Source organism: Bos taurus, chromosome 12, assembly GCF_002263795.3.
Source record: "Bos taurus isolate L1 Dominette 01449 registration number 42190680 breed Hereford chromosome 12, ARS-UCD2.0, whole genome shotgun sequence".
In the NCBI taxonomy this organism is placed as follows: domain Eukaryota; kingdom Metazoa; phylum Chordata; class Mammalia; order Artiodactyla; family Bovidae; genus Bos; species Bos taurus.
This window is the reverse complement of record NC_037339.1, coordinates 14,051,320-14,068,301: the sequence shown is the minus strand read 5'-3', so window position 1 is coordinate 14,068,301 and position 16,982 is coordinate 14,051,320. Positions and strand designations below refer to the sequence as shown.

General features: G+C 36.9%; 1 protein-coding gene across 4 annotated transcripts in view; it reads left to right on the top strand.

Annotated features, from left to right (window-relative positions):
- CCDC122 (coiled-coil domain containing 122) overlaps positions 1–16,982 on the top strand; it is a 65,343-nt gene that overhangs the window by 22,949 nt on the left and 25,412 nt on the right. For 2 of the 4 annotated variants that reach the window (XM_059892051.1, XM_059892052.1), the window contains exon 6: positions 10,188–11,203. In XM_059892051.1, coding sequence (XP_059748034.1) covers positions 10,188–10,337 — 150 coding nt within the window. In that variant the 3' untranslated portion in view covers positions 10,338–11,203. Of the gene's footprint in view, positions 1–10,187; positions 11,204–16,982 lie in introns of those variants that run through there. The other 2 variants (XR_009496604.1, NM_001205916.1) reach the window with 2 other exon arrangements.

Below are 16,982 nucleotides of genomic sequence, written 5' to 3'. Positions count from 1 at the left end.
GAGTGCTTTCGGAGCTACTAGGGAGCAGGAACAAAACACATTTAACTTGTTACAGTACAGCATACAACTTACACAATTAACTAATCCATTCACTTACTGAGGTCAGCCACAGAAATGACTGCACTACTAGAAAGCCTGTCCTAGGTGAAAACCCCAAAGAAACAAAGGTAGAAAGGTAATCTAAAGGCAAGGTAAGAATGATTCAGATAGCTAGATGACATAGTAACAAAAATACGGGGAGAAATGTTCAGTATTATTAAATCAGTTGTTGTTTATTGATTGCCTGGTATTTTTCAAGTACTTTTTGTTTATTTATTTATTTTTTTAACTTTACAATATTGTATTGGTTTTGCCATACATCAACATGCATCCGCCACAGGTGTACACGTGTTCCCCATCCTGAACTCCCCTCCCACCTCCCTCCCCATACCATCACTCTGGGTCATCCCAGTGCACCAGCCCCAAGCTTCCTGTATTCTGCATTGAACCTGGACTAGCGATTCGTTTCTTACATGATATTATACATGTTTCAATGCCATTCTCCCAAATCATCTCTCCCCTCCCTCTCCCACAGAGTCCAAAAGACTGTTCTATACATCTGTGTCTCTTTTGCTGTCTCGCATACAGGGTTATTGTTATCATCTTTCTAAATTCCATATATATGCGTTAGTACACTGTATTGGTGTTTTTCTTTCTGGCTTACTTCACTCTGTATAATAGGCTCCAGTTTCATCCACCTCATTAGAACTGATTCAAATGTATTCTTTTTAATGGCTGAGTAATACTCCGTTGTGTATATGTACCACTGCTTTCTTATCCATTCATCTGCTGATGGACATCTAGGTTGCTTCCATGTCTTGGCTATTATAAACAGTGCTGCAATGAACATTGGGGTACACGTGTCTCTTTCACTTCTGGTTTCCTCAGTGTGTATGCCCAGCAGTGGGATTGCTGGGTCATAAGGCAGTTCTATTTCCAGTTTTTTAAGGAATCTCCACACTGTTCTCCATAGTGGCTGTACTAGTTTGCATTCCCACCAACAGTGTAAGAGGGTTCCCTTTTCTCACACCCTCTCCAGCATTTACTGCTTATAGACTTTTGGATAGCAGCCATTCTGACTGGCGTGAGATGGTACCTCATTGTGGTTTTGATTTGCATTTCTCTGATAATGAGTGATGTTGAGCATCTTTTCATGTGTTTGTTAGCCATCTGTATGTTTTCTTTGGAAAAATGTCTATTTAGTTCTTTGGCCTATTTTTTGATTGGGTCGTTTATTTTTCTGGAATTGAGCTGCAGGAGTTGCTTGTATATTTTTGAGATTAGTTGTTTGTCAGTTGCTTCATTTGCTATTATTTTCTCCCATTCTGAAGGCTGTCTTTTCACCTTGCTTATAGTTTCTTTTGTTGTGCAGAAGCTTTTAATTTTAATTAGGTCCCATTTTTTTATTTTTGCTTTTATTTCCAATATTCTGGGAGGTGGGTCATAGGGGATCCTGCTGTGATGTATGTGGGAGAGTGTTTTGCTTATGTTCTCCTCTAAGAGTTTTATAGTTTCTGGTCTTATGTTTAGATCTTTAATCCATTTTGAGTTTATTTTTGTGTATGGTGTTAGAAAGTGTTCTAGTTTCATTCTTTTACAAGTGGTTGACCAGTTTTCCCAGCACCACTTGTTAAAGAGATTGTCTTTTCTCCACTGTATATTCTTGCCTCCTTTGTCAAATATAAGGTGTCCGTAGGTGCGTGGGTTTATCTGTGGGCTTTCTATTTTGTTCCATTGATCTATATTTCTGTCTTTGTGCCAGTACCATACTGTCTTGATGACTGTGGCTTTGTAGTAGAGCCTGAAGTCAGGCAGGTTGATTCCTCCACTTCCATTCTTCTTTCTCAAGATTGCTTTGGCTATTCGAGGTTTTTTGTATTTCCATACAAATTGTGAAAGTATTTGTTATAGCTCTGTGAAAAATACCGTTGGTAGCTCGATAGGGATTGCATTGAATCTATAGATTGCTTTGGGTAGTATACTCATTTTCACTATATTGATTCTTCCAATCCATGAACATGGTATATTTCTCCATCTATTAGTGTCCTCTTTGATTTCTTTCACCAGTGTTTTATAGTTTTCTATATATAGGTCTTTAGTTTCTTTAGGTAGATATATTCCTAAGTATTTTATTCTTTTCGTTGCAATGGTGAATGGAATTGTTTCCTTAATTTCTCTTTCTATTTTCTCATTATTAGTGTATAGGAATGCAAGGGATTTCTGTGTGTTGATTTTATATCCTGCCACTTTACTATACTCATTGATTAGCTCTAGTAATTTTCTGGTGGAGTCTTTAGGGTTTTCTATGTAGAGAATCATGTCATCTGCAAACAGTGAGAGTTTTACTTCTTCTTTTCCAATCTGGATTCCTTTTATTTCTTTTTCTGCTCTGATTGCTGTGGCCAAAACTTCCAAAACTATGTTGAATAGTAGTGGTGAGAGTGGGCACCCTTGTCTTATTCCTGACTTTAGGGGAAATGCTTTCAATTTTTCACCATTGAGGATAATGTTTGCTGTGTGTTTGTCATATATAGCTTTTATTATATTGAGGTATGTTCCTTCTATTCCTGCTTTCTGGAGAGTTTTTATTATAAATGGATGTTGAATTTTGTCAAAGGCTTTCTCTGCATCTATTGAGATAATCATATGGCTTTTATTTTTCAATTTGTTAATGTGGTGTATTACATTGATTGATTTGTGGATATTGAAGAATCCTTGCATCCCTGGGATAAAGCCCACTTGGTCATGGTGTATGATCTTTTTAATGTATTGTTGGATTCTGATTTCTAGAATTTTATTAAGGATTTTTTCATCTATGTTCATTAGTGATATTGGCCTGTAGTTTTCTTTTTTTGTGGCATCTTTGTCAGGTTTTGGTATTGGGGTGATGGTGGCCTCGTAGAATGAGTTTGGATCAAGTACTTTTTAAAAGCTATCCCATTTAAATTCTCATAGTAACATATTTTACAGAATTTCAGAATATTTAAATAACTTGTATAATTTTATATAGCTAGTGATAAGAGACAGAATAGAATATAAGTCTACGTCTTTTGGACTCTACTCCCAATCTTTTTACCTTCTGAGCAACCAGGGAAGCCCTGAAAGTCTCTCAGTTGTGTCCAGCTCTTTGTGACCCCGTGGACTGTAGCCTGCCAGGCTTCTCTGTACATGGAATTTCCCAGGCAAGAATACTGGAGTGGGCTGCCAGTCCCTTCTCCAGGGAATCTTCCCAACCCAGGGATTGAACCCAGGTCTCCTGCATTGCAGGCTGATTCTTTACATCTGAGCCACCAGGAAAGCCCAATCTTTTCTAAAAATGGTTCTACTGTCTCCATGGTTTTACCTTTTCCAGACTGTCATATAGTTAGAATCATATACTTTGTGGGCTTTTCAGATTGGCTTCTTTCACTTAGTAATTGCATTTGAAGTTCCTTGTGTCATTTCATGGCTTGATAGCTCATTTTTTTCTTTTATTTATTTATCTTTTTATTGCTAAATAATATTCCATTGTCTGGATATCAATTCAGTTCAGTTCAGTGGCTCAGTCGTGTCTGACTCTGCGACCCCATGGACTGCAGCACGCTTCCCTGACCATCACCAACTCCCGGAGTTTGCTCAAACTCATGTCCATTGAGTTGGTGATGCCATCCAACCATCTCATCCTCTGTCATCCCCTTCTCCTCCTGCCTTCAATCTTCCCAAGCATCAGGGTCTTTTCCAATGAATTAGTTCTTCGCATCAGGTGGCCAAAGTATTGAAGTTTCAGCTTCAGCATCAGTCCTTCCAATGAATAGTCAGTACTGATTTCCTTTAGGATTGACTGGTTTGATCTCCTTGCAGTCCAAGGGACTCTCAAGAGTCTTATCCAGTACCACAGTTTAAAAGCATCAATTCTTCAGCAGTCAGCTTTCTTTAGGGTCCAAATCTCACATCCATACATGACTACTGGAAAAACCATAGTTTTGACTAGATGGACATTTGTCAGCAAAGTAATGTCTCTGCTTTTTAATATGCTGTCGAGATTGGTCATTGCTTTTCTTCCAAGGAGCAAGTGTCTTTTGATTTCATGGCTGCAGTCACCATCTGCAGTGATTTTGGAGCCTCCCAAAATAAAGTCTGTTACTGTTTATATTGTTTCCCTGTCTATTTGCCATGAAATGATGGGACCGAATGCCAAGATCTTAGTTTTCTGAATGTTGAATTTTTAGCCAACTTTTTCACTCCTCTTTCACTTTCATCAAGAGGCTCTTTAGTTACTCTTTACTTTCATCAGTGTGGTGTCATCTGTGTATCTGAGGTTATTGATATTTCTCCTGGCAATCTTGATTCCAGCTTGTGCTTCATCCAGCCTGGCATTTCTAATGATGTATTCTGCATATAAGTTAAATAAGCAGGGTGACAATATACAGCCTTGACATACTCCTTTCCCAATTTGGAACCAGCCTGTCTGGATATACAACAGTTTATTTTTCACCTACTGAAGGGCATCTTGGTTGCTTCCAAGTTTGAGAAATTATGAATAAAGCTGCTATAAACATCTGTTTTTGTGTAAACATCAGTTTTCAACTTGCTTGAATTGAATTGGTTTAGTCGATCAGTTGTATCCAGCTCTTTGTGAACCTATGGACTGTACTGCTAGGCTCATCTGTCCATGGGATTTTCCAGGCAAGACTACTGGAGTGGGTTGCCATTTCCTTCTCCAGAGGAACTTCCTGACCCAGGGATCAAATTGGTCTCCTGTATTGCAGGCAGTCTCCTACATTTGCAGGCAGATTCTTTACCACTGAGACACCAGGGAAGCATTTTGGGTAAATGCCAAAGATTATGATTGCTAGATCATGTGGTAGAACATGGTTAGTTTTGTAGGAAACTGCCAAATTGTCTCCCAAAGTGGCTGGACCATTTCTCATGCCCACTAGCAATGAAGGAGAGAGTTCCCATTGCTCACAATCCTCACTAGCATTTGATGTTGTCGGTGTTCCAGATTTTGGCCTTTCCAATAGATGTGTAGTGATATCTTGTTTTGATTTTCATTTCCCTAATGACATTTCTTGTTGGGCATATTTTCATATACTTATTTACCATTTGTTTGTCTTCTTTGATATGGTGTTTGTTCAGGTTTCTGGCCTATTTTTTAATCTGGTTATTTTTTTTCTTATTGTTGTGTTTTAAGAATTTGTTGTGCATTTTGAATAGCAGTTATCAGATGCGTCTTTTAGAAATATTTTCTCCCAGTCTGTGTCTTGTTTTATTCTCTTGACAGTATCTTTTATAGAGCAGAAGGCTTAATGAGGTCCAGCTTATCAATTATTTCTTTCATGAATTATGTCTTCAGTGTTGTATGTAAAAAAACATCACCAAACCCAAGGTCATCTAGGTTTCTCCTGTGTTATCTCCTAGGAGATCTGTGGTTTTGCATTCTGTATTTAAGCCTGTGATCCACTCTGAAGAGAGAAAATAAGTAAGAAATAAAAAAGGCAAAAGAGACTAATAGAACACAGATATTGAAATGGTAGACTTAAATCCAAGCATACCATTAGTTACATCAAATGTAAATGGACTAAAAAATCCAATTAAAAGGGGAAAATTTTCAGATTGGATTGAAAAAACAGTTTGGTAATGTAACTTTTTCATAAGAGATACATTTTGAATATAAACACATGATTTGAAAGATGGAAAAAGATAAACTATGAAGACATCAATCTTAAGAAAGCTGGTCATGACTATATTAATATCAAGTAGATTCTAAGGTATGGACTACCCCCAAAGTTGAAGAGAGCCAGTCAGTTTGTCAGAAATGAATAATAATAATGAACTGAACTGAACTGAATAAATATAAATTTACCTAATCACAGTGCTTCAAAATACAGAAGTAGAAATGGACAAAATTAAAAAGAAAAAGACACCACAAGTCTACAGTCATACTAGAGAGCTTAACTTTTTTGAGTAATTGATAGAACAATATACAAAATCAATAAGCAAGCATATAGAAAATTTGAACAACTAATCTACCAACTAAACTTAATTACCACTTATAAAATACTCTACCTAGCAACTATTGATTATACTTTGTTTTCAAATGTACATGAAACTTTCACCAAGATAGACAGTATACTGGATGATAAATTTCAAAGAATTATATGTTCTTTAATCACAACAGAATTCAGTTAGAAGTCAGTAACAGTTCCAAAGCTAGAAAATACGTCAACATTTTGAAATTAAGCATCACAATTATAAATAATCCTTGAGTCAAAGAAGAAATCACAAGAATTATTAGAAAATATTTTAAATTTAATGATAATGAAAACAGCATATAAATATTGTGAGGTACAATTAAAGCAGTATTTAGAGGAAAACTTACAGCTTTAAATGTGTATATTAGAAACGAAAAAGGTTTAGAAACAATTGTCTAAGCTTCTATCATAGGGGACTAGAAAAATAAGCCAATAGCAAATAGGGAGAAATGACATAATAAATAGTAGAAATGAAAGAAACAGAAAATGGAAAAACAGAAAAATTGACAAAGCCAAAAGACTGATAAAATCGATAAACCGTAACAATACTGATCAGAAAAAGGAGGATAGTGGGGCTACTACTTTAGGTCCTATAGACTTAAAAAGGTGATAAAAGCCTCTTTTAAACAACTTCATGTCAATAAATTTGACAGCTTAGATGAGATGGGCAAATTCCTTGAAAAATACACATATCATCAACACAGGAAGAAGTTACTTTTATGTTTAGCTCTATGATCCATTTCAAATTAGGCTATATAAATGGTATGAATTAGAAATCAATGAAATTGAGCTCATAATTAAAACCCTTCCCATAAGGAAAGCTTAAGATTGACATAACCTCACTGGTAAATTCTACCACATATTTAAGGAAGAAATAATATCTAGATTATACAAAATCTTTCAGAAAATTGAGGTGGGAACTCTTCCAAGCTTATTTTGGGAGGCCAGCCTAACCCTGACACACAAAATGAACAGGAACATTATCAGAAAAGTAATTACAGACCAGTGTTCCTCATGAACATAGATGCAAAATATTTTCAAATTTACCATACCTGGTATATATAAAAAAGTTAATACCTCATGATCAGGCAAAGTTTATCTCAGGAATCAGAGTACGTTCAACTTTCAGAACACAATGTAAAGAAGTGATGGAGCTAGTCATGAAAGTCTGAGGAATAGTTTTTCAGGCAAAGGAAAAAAACAGGTGCAGAGGTCTTAAGATGAGAACATACCTGGACTCAGATTCTGGAAGTGAAGTATGTCTAGAGCGAAGGGAATGAAGAGGCAGTTCTTGTTACCCCTGTGTTCTGTGGGCACCACCCCTGCTTTATTATTATTCTCATTTCTGCCGCAAGGGTAACAATAAGTAAATAAGAATAGTAATGTATCCATTTCCTAGAGGCAAAAAAAAGCTATATTTTCTACAGAACCACTATATCCTTAGGTGTATAATGGTATTCAAGTTTAATACTTACCAAAGTCAGAATTATACCTATAGAGGCTGAACAATTGGCTGGCCTCCAAGAAAGCTCCCAATGTGACCTTCACCTTTACGAAGTCACTTCTCGGCCAAAACTGCCTTTTAGCCTTATTAGCTTAGAAACTTGACCTTGTAAGTATCCCAGGATTGGGGAGATATAAAGAAGTGTTACTAGAGTTCACAAATAGCAACTATATAAAACTCAAATGCCAGTTTATTAATTTACAAGAATGCACAAAACTCTCAAGGAAATCAGAAAACTTGTATCGGTCATTAGTGCTTCTTCTCCTTGTAAGGAAATGACACTGGAAGCCAAATAATCATAAAGCTAGTTACTGAGCATGGGAATCAAGTCCATCACTTGAGTTTGAGTGCTCTTGACCTCTGGCTCTGGACACTCAAGGAGCCAATCTCCATAACAGTGTCATTCTTATCAGAGCGTCACTGAGTGGGAACTATCTTCACTTGCCCATTTTTATGCTGTGTTCTTCACATAATCCCTTCTGATGGATTATTCTTTCTTTAGTTTATATTATAACCCACCATGCTCCTCTGCCCATGGACTTTTCCAGGCAAGAATATTGGAGTGAGGTGCCATTTCCTACTCCAGGAGATCTTCCTAACCCAGGGATCAAACCAACATCCCTTAAGTCTCCCGCATTGGCAGGTGGATTCTTTACTGCTAGCACCACCTAGGAAGCCCAACTTGATATATATCCCTTTGAATATATTTGATATATTAAAATCTTCTTTTGAATATAGTTTCATTACCTAATATGATAATGTTTCTGTTTACTAATTTATTTATAATTCTTTTAAAGTCAGTTTCTGTTTTGCCAACATATCAGGAGGCCTAGTTCACCAGTTTGAATGAACTATCTGAATTTTCAGAATTAAAAAAACTGAAAACTTCAAAAGATATATAAAGTTTTTAGTTATTTATGTGAAGACTTAGTTGATGAGTTTTTATATCAGTATTTTGGAATACCTAGAGTGTCTCTGTCCTAGTTCCCCTGATGCTCTGCAGAACTGTGTTTCCATATAATTGATTTCTTTTGTAATCCCGTGTATTATATTTTATACATTTAAAAGCATTCTAAGAAGGAGTTCGTGGTCCTTGCTATACTATCAAAATGAGCCATGGCATGATAAAGGTAAAGAAACTCTGAGCTCACTAAGGGAGGAGCTCTGAGAGAGAGGGGGGCGCTCCTCTGAGGGTCCCAGGAAGAAGGGCCCCAGTAGAAAGGAAAGCTGAGTTACAGAGAGAAGGGGAGACAGCTTGGGGCAGAGTCTTAAGGCCCCAGAAACCCAGAGTCTTGTCTCTCTACAGCCATCTTAAGCTATAAGCTTTTTTGGCAAATTAGTTACTTTGATAAATGTGGCCTGGTGTTCTGACAAATTGATTCTTTTTTGTATTGACCTAGAGGAGGAGCCTGGTAGGTTGCAGTCCATGGGGTCGCTAAGAGTAGGACACGACTAAGTGACTTCACTTTGACTTTTCACTTTCATGCACTGGAGAAGGAAATGGCAAGCCACTCCAGTGTTCTTGCCTGGGGAATCCCAGGGACGGGGGAACCTGGTGGGCTGCCGTCTATGGGGTCGCACAGAGTTGGACACGACTGAAGCGACTTAGCAGCAGCAGCAGCACCTTCCTGATTGACTAGAGCTCTCTCTTAATCAGATATGAGAATGAAGGGGTAACTTTCGCAGTCCCGTTATTCTATTAATATTATTCTATCAGTTCATTTAAAAAGGACATTTTACCACAACACCACTGTTGCACTCAAAGGAAATACCACATCATACCATCATAAGATGGCCCTGATTATGACCAGAAAGGCAGATAGTATAAAGTACTTTCAGTATGTGTAGAAGTGGAACCCTCCTCCATGCTGGTGAGAATGTAAACTAGTACAACCAGAGTAGGAAACAGCATGGCAATTCCTCAAAATAGAATTATTAAACGATCCAACAGTTCTACTTCAGGGTATATGCCCCCCAAAATTGAAAACAGTCTCTCAAAGGAATATTCATACACCCACATTCATCGCAGCATTAGTCCCAATAGCCAGAAATAGGAACAACCCAAATGTCCTTAGATGGATGAACGGATAAACAAAATGTGGTATATGTACTGTGTCACGTATAAATACTGACCTACTGGCAGGAAAATGGCCTACATTATTTCCCAGATCTTTTAGATCAGTTGGGTCTATATTTCAGTGAACCACTTGATACAGGAAAAAAAAATATATCTCTTAACTGGAAACTACTTTGATAAGTAGAAGGCCTTCCATCACAAATGCTTGCCTTGGGTTCAAATCCCAAACACCATCATTTACCAGCTGTGAAACCTTGAGTGTGTGACTGAAACTCTTTGACCTTCAGTTTATACAAAAATAGGAATAATAATCTTTACCTCATAAGGAATTACGAGGGTTTAATCATATGTAAAAAGCTCTCATCACAGTATCTAACATGTAGTAAGCATTGAATAAATAGTTATAATTACTATTTATTTTTTATTAACATTATTATGTATTAAGTAATTTTTAATTGAGTGCTTTCCTATTTAGAGTAGTCAAAATATCCTTTATGGCTGCTTACTATTTTTCTTTCTCAAGCCCTGTTGATATGTGCTCTTCTTTTAATAGGTACAACATAAAAGATACGGTGCAATTCTTAAGCGTTTGCACTGTCAGGTAAATAAGCTTCACTCAAATAGAAGACAATGGCAATGGAACATCCAACAGCTGGAAAAAACCGCTGCTGAACTGAGAAAACGTATTGGAATGAAAGACTAGCATGGCTATAGGGTGTTGTAGGGCCTGGACTATGCCACAAAAATTATGGGATAGAAAGGTGAGAATATCCTTTGGGTCTTAACAACAGCATCCACTATCAAGGGGTTGTCTTAAGGACAGATATATTTTCTCCTATTTTGAATCAGTCATCTCTTTGTTAAAGTTCCTTCCAACACTATAATTGATAGCAATAGAGAGACAATAGGAAGGCTCACAGAATAGTGAAAGACTCTGTATGAATATTTTGAGTGTATAAGATGTCCTGAACTCATCAATGCCTATTTATAAACATGTTGCCTTCACTATTATATGAAGCAAACATTTAGAAGAAAGAAGCACTTGCATTTTCAATGATTTGAATTTTTAAGGTATTTTAAATGGTTGTCTGTTTCAGACAACCTGCTCTTTTACCTTGGCTTCAAAGAAGTCCATAAATATTGACATTTATTATAATGTTATGTATTCAAGGCTTTCGATATTTACTTAGTTTTCTCCTTTATCCAGAAGGTAACAATCATTTTTTCTTTGCTGTTGGATAAATGTATTTTAGAGCTTTGCAATGTATACAGTCTTTTGTTCACTTTTCTGTCTATACATTCTTACTATTTTATAACTAAATTCAAGTTATAGCATCATGTAAGACAAACATACTACCTCTTGAAAAATGAATGTTAGCCAATGTAGAATAGCATGTATTTTTTCTCATGTATGTCCACAGCCACAAATCAATACTTAATTTGTCACTTCTAGAGTAAAAGCGTTCCTTCTTCTGGCTCCATTGAGTCAAATTTTTAGAAGCAGAAATAAATTATTAATTATTTAAGATATGATTTTAAAATGCTCTCTTTTAGGATTTAATGAGTCCAAAGCAATAACATTAAACAAGTATCTCAGGTCTATTTTGTCCTCACTTATCTATGTGCAAAGACTCAGTTAGATTATAGCTGATTTAAAACCTGATATTAATAATCTTATTATGCCTAATAATTGTAGTCCTATTAGGAATTTGCATGGCTAATCACAGCTAACACTTCAAGTGGCTTATGTTGTAACACAGTCAGCTTTGGTCCATGACTCAGAACTAGATTTTTTTTTTTTTTTCTTGCTACTTTTTTAGGACTAGGGTTAAGGTTACTAGATCACAGACATAACTTCAAAATGCAAGATTATTAAACTGATAGAAGATACATAGGAGAAAACCTAGATGACCATCGACATAGGGATGTCCTTCTTAGATACAACACCAAAGGCACAACTCATGAAAGAAATAATTGAAGAGCTAGACGTCATTAAAATTAAAAATGTTTGCTCTGTAATAGACACTGTCAAGAGAGTGATAAGACGAGCCATTGACTGAAAGAAAATATTTGCAAAAGACAAACCTGGTAAAGAACCATTATTTAAAATATAAAGTAAAATTTTAAAACTCAGCAATAAGAAAACAAATAACCAGATTAAAAAATGGGCCAGAGACCTTAACAGATGCCTCACCAGAGAAGATATACAGATGGCAAATAAGCACATGAAAAGATGCTCCACATGAAATGTCATCAGGGAAATGAGAAATAAATCAATGAGGTACTGCCATATACCTATTAGAATGGCCAAAAGCTGGAACACCAGCACCGCCAAATGTTGATGAGAATGCGGAGCAACAGAGACTTCGTTTATTGCTGCTGGGAAGGCAAGTCATTTTAGAAGACTCTTTGGCAGTTTCTTACAAAACTAATCATACTCTTAAGATATGGTCCTGCAGTCACACTCTTTGGTATTTATCCAAAGGAGTATAGAAAACCAAAGTCCACACCAAATCACATGATTATGATGATTATGGCAGCTTTTTTTCATAATTGCCAAAACTTGGAAGCAGCCAAGATGACCTTCAGTAGGTGAATGAGTAAATAAGCTGTTTTACAGGCAAATAATGGAATATTATTCAGGGCTTAAGAAAGAAATATTATCAAGCAATGAAAAGATATGACAAAACTTCAGTGTATATTACTAAGTGAAAGAAGCCAATCTGAAAAGGTTACCTAAGTTCAACTATATGACATTCTGGAAAAGGCAAAACTAAGGAGACAGCAAAAAGACCAGGGGTTGCCAGGGTCACTAGGGGGTGAGGGGTTAGAGGAGAGATGATTAGGCAGAACATAAAGAATTTTTGGGGAGGCGTTGAAAATATTTTGTATGATACCATAATGATGGATATATGTCATTATACATTTGTCCAAATGCATAGAATGTACAATACCAAGGGTGAATCCTAAGGTAAACTGTGGCCTTTGGGTGATTTTGAGGTAGGTTTACCCTTGGTTTAAAAAAATGTGCCATTCTGGTGAGTAATGTTAATAAATGGGGGGCCTACACATGTGTGGGAACAGGAAGTATATGGGAAACCTCTTTCTCTCAATTTTGTTGTAAACCTACAACTGTTATAAAAATGTCTTTTTTTTAAAAGCACTTAGATCCATAGATAACAGTGCATGCAAGTTAGTATTAGTAAAGCATTTTGCAAGGGAAGTGAAATTCTACTTATAAAGGTTGTTTTAGAACCTTGTAAAGTTCACAAGAAAAGTGTTAGTTGCTCAGTCGTGTTGCCCACCAGGCTCCTCTGTCCTTGGAATTCTCCAGGCAAGAGTACTGGAGTGGGTAGCCGTTTCCTTCTGCAGGGTATCTTCCCAACCCAGGGATTGAACCCAAGTTTCCTGCATTGCAGAGAGATTGTTTACTGTGTGAGCCATATAGGGTATAGCAGTTAACATGCAAAGTTCCTATATCATTTTCATTGATTGAACTTGGAATCTTTTATTCATCCATAAAAATAATTAAGGCCTCCATCAATACTGTGGAAATTTAGGACTATTTTTTGGTAGGGAGAGTCAGTAGATTAAGAAAAACTTGTGGTTTTTCAACTAAAAACTATCTGATTTATTAGTTGCTCATGTTTTCAGTACTATAAATATTTTATTTTTCAAAAATTAAGCTAATGATTAGTAAAGCTAATGATCAGAAAAAGTTATATAACTGTCATAAATAACTTATCCTGTATTTGTTTACCTAAATTTATAATGTATTTCTAAGGGAAGGATTTTTTCTTTTACTTTTCTGATAAATTTGGCAGGTAAGTAATGCGTCTTCTATATCACATTAGCTTACCATATAGCACTTTCTCCTGAACGTTACTGAACTATGACCGAAACAAGGAAAAATAAACTGAAATAGATACTAAAATAGCAGAATAGATTTATTCAATACATAGCTAAGAATGGGATGTTTCAAATTGCTTTTTCTCCCCTGTAATGTTCTATTTAAATGATGACTGTGAGGTCTAGATCTTGAGAAACATAAAAATAGCATATGATTTAGTAATGACAGAGTTGCTGCTGACATAACCCAGTAAAGACAGACATGAAGTAATGAAACTTCAATCTCTTAATTAATTAGATGATGTATTCCAAAAGCAAAACCAGAGTTAATGTGATAAATAGTTTTAAAAAGCTCTCTGGCATAACAACCATGTAAGAATCAGAATAAAACACTTAAATTACAGATATTTGCAGTATTGCTCAGTCACGTAGCACAGGGTAATTTAGAGGCAATGATGATGCGCTGCCCATCTAAGATACATTTTCAAATTTCTCTTGTCCAAAACATTTACGTCGAGACATACCATCCCCCTCATCTACTTATTACTCTCTGTGACATTGTTTTATGTAGAATAGAAATTTGTAATGCCTGTGCCCATATCGGAGAAGCTTCCTCAAGGTGCTCTCAAGACTTATTTTTCCTTGATTGCATAGTGCCTCATTGTGTGTGTGATGTGAGAGAAAGCCAACAATCCTGCAGAACCGAGTTGTTTTGTCTTTAGAGACTGCTGCTGCTGCTGCTGCTGCTAAGTGGCTTCAGTCCTGTCTGTGCGACCCCATAGTGTTAACTAATTCACGCCCAGTGAGCCAGCCAGATGTATCCCTGGGCTGAAAACATCACATAGATCTCTTCTCAGCCATCTTTCCACGCGGACAGTGCACAGCCATTGTCAAGTGTCTGTTGCTCCTTAGAGGGATGCTGCTTTGAGGACGCCTCCATCCATTGGATGTGATATTGACTTGGTTGGGAAGTTAGAAAATGTTGCTATTTTATCTGTGGTTCATACAAGTTTATATAAAGCACTCAATTCTCAAAAGAGTGCATTCTTTTTCTAATCTTTCACCAATTTAGATTATTCATCCTCTATGCCTTTCAATCTCAATTAATCTGTCAATGTAATTACTCATGCACAGTTTCCTAATAATTAGTCTAATTCTCCCACTTTTCTTTTTCTTTCCATCAAAAAATAGCATTTCCACCTTCAGAGCTTTCCTTTTCTCACTCCCTGAACAGCTCCAGTTGTATGATCTTTAAGCTCCAGTTCCCATTTTTGTTGTAATTCAAAGTTTAATTCACTGGCCTAAATACAGATCCTGAACACTGAAGACAATCTTTAATTTGCAACTGTCTTATGCAGGAAGCTCCATCTTTACTTCGAAATGCGTCACAAAGATAAATTTTATGCAAAACACTACACAGTCAGTGCTCTGCCCAGATCCTCTCAGATCTTTTTTTAAAATCCTGTTGAGCACCCCTCTCCCGAGTGAGCCATAATTTTACTTCCACTAGCTCCCACCTAATACTGTCTGTGGGAGGTTTGCTACCCTCAAAAGGACTTTGCCCAATACAACAGCCTCACTTGGCTTCTTCTTTCCATTCTTGCATCCCTTACTCTCCCAGAACTTCACTCTCCCAGGAGAAACTGGGATAAACTACTTTCTCAGAGTCTGCTTCTGGGGATCCCAAACTAAGTCACCTTGCAAAAATAATTACACACCAAAATCTCTATTTTCAAGAGATGAGTATTACTTTACTCCTGTTCCTCATTGCAGATCCATTCTGCTTCCAGCTGCAGCAGCAACAGAAAATAAAAATAATTTTTTAAAAAGCAAGAAACTTAGCACCTTTGAAATCCAATCACTATTCCATTTCAGTTCAGTTCAGTTCAGTGGCTCAGTCGCGTCCGACTCTTTGCGACCCCATGAATCGCAGCACACCAGGCCTCCCTGTCCATCACCAACTCCCGGAGTTCACTCAGACTCACGTCCATCGAGGCGGTGATGCCATCCAGCCATCTCATCCTCTGTCGTCCCCTTCTCCTCCTGTCCCCAATCCCTCCCAGCATCAGACTCTTTTCCAATGAGTCAACTCTTCGCATGAGATGGCCAAAGTACTGGAGTTTCAGCTTCAGCATCATTCCCTCCAAAGAAATCCCAGGGCTGATTTCTTTCAGAATGGACTGGTTGGATATCCTTGCAGTCCAAGGGACTCTCAAGAGTCTTCTCCAACACCACAGTTCAAAAGCATCAATTCTTCGGTGTTCAGCCTTCTTCACAGTCCAACTCTCACATCCATACATGACCACTGGAAAAACCATAGCCTTGACTAGATGGACCTTTGTTGGCAAAGTAATGTCTCTGCTTTTGAATACGCTATCTAGGTTGGTCATAACTTTCCTTCCAAGGAGTAAGTGTCTTTTAATTTCATGGCTGCAATCACCATCTGCAGTGATTTTGGAGCCCAAAAAAATACAGTCTGACACTGTTTCCACTGTTTCCCCATCTATTTGCCATGAAGTGATGGGACCAGATGCCATGATCTTCGTTTTCTAAATGTTGAGCTTTAAGCCAACTTTTTCACTCTCCACTTTCACTTTCATCAAGAGGCTTTTTAGTTCCTCTTCACTTTCTGCCATAAGGGTGGTGTCATCTGCATATCTGAGGTTATTGATATTTCTCCCGGCAATCTTGATTCCAGCTTGTGTTTCTTCCAGTCCAGTGTTTCTCATGATGTACTCTGCATATAAGTTAAATAAGCAGGGTGATAATATACAGCCTTGACGTACTCCTTTTCCTATTTGGAACCAGTCTGCTGTTCCATGTCCAGTTCTAACTGTTGCTTCCTGACCTGCATACAGATTTCTCAAGAGGCAGGTCAGGTGGTCTGGTATTCCCATCTCTTTCAAAATTTTCCACAGTTTATTGTGATCCACACAGTCAAAGGCTTTGGCATAGTCAATAAAGCAGAAACAGATGTTTTTCTGGAACTCCCTTGCTTTTTCATTTAGTATAATTTTAATATTTGTGTTTAAGTTAAAAAGGCAAGCCAAAAGGCACAAACCTTACTCCCGATATTTAGTACAACAGTAAAAATACTATGAGCCTTCAAGTATACTCAATCAGTTACTGTTTTGTACAGTCATCCTGTTTCTTTTTTCTTTCAACGATCCTTCCTAATCTTATCCATTTCTTAAAATAAGCTGTTCTCCCTTTTAATCATTCATTATTTCACTACAGCTCAAAATACTACAGTAACAGCCTGCTGCAGATCAAGAGTAATTAGCTCAGAATATTACAAAGAAATGCAGGTCTAGAAGACAGAACATTGTAAAGAGTCAGAGTCATAGCACCTGTCATCATGGCTTCAGAAAATTTACAGTCATTGTAAAAGTATTTATTGCTAAGGGTATTTTATAATATCTTTATGATTTTTTTTTTTACTTTAGAAACACTGAAAAATGTAAAATTAGTAACAGTTACGAAAAACCATTATTACTGT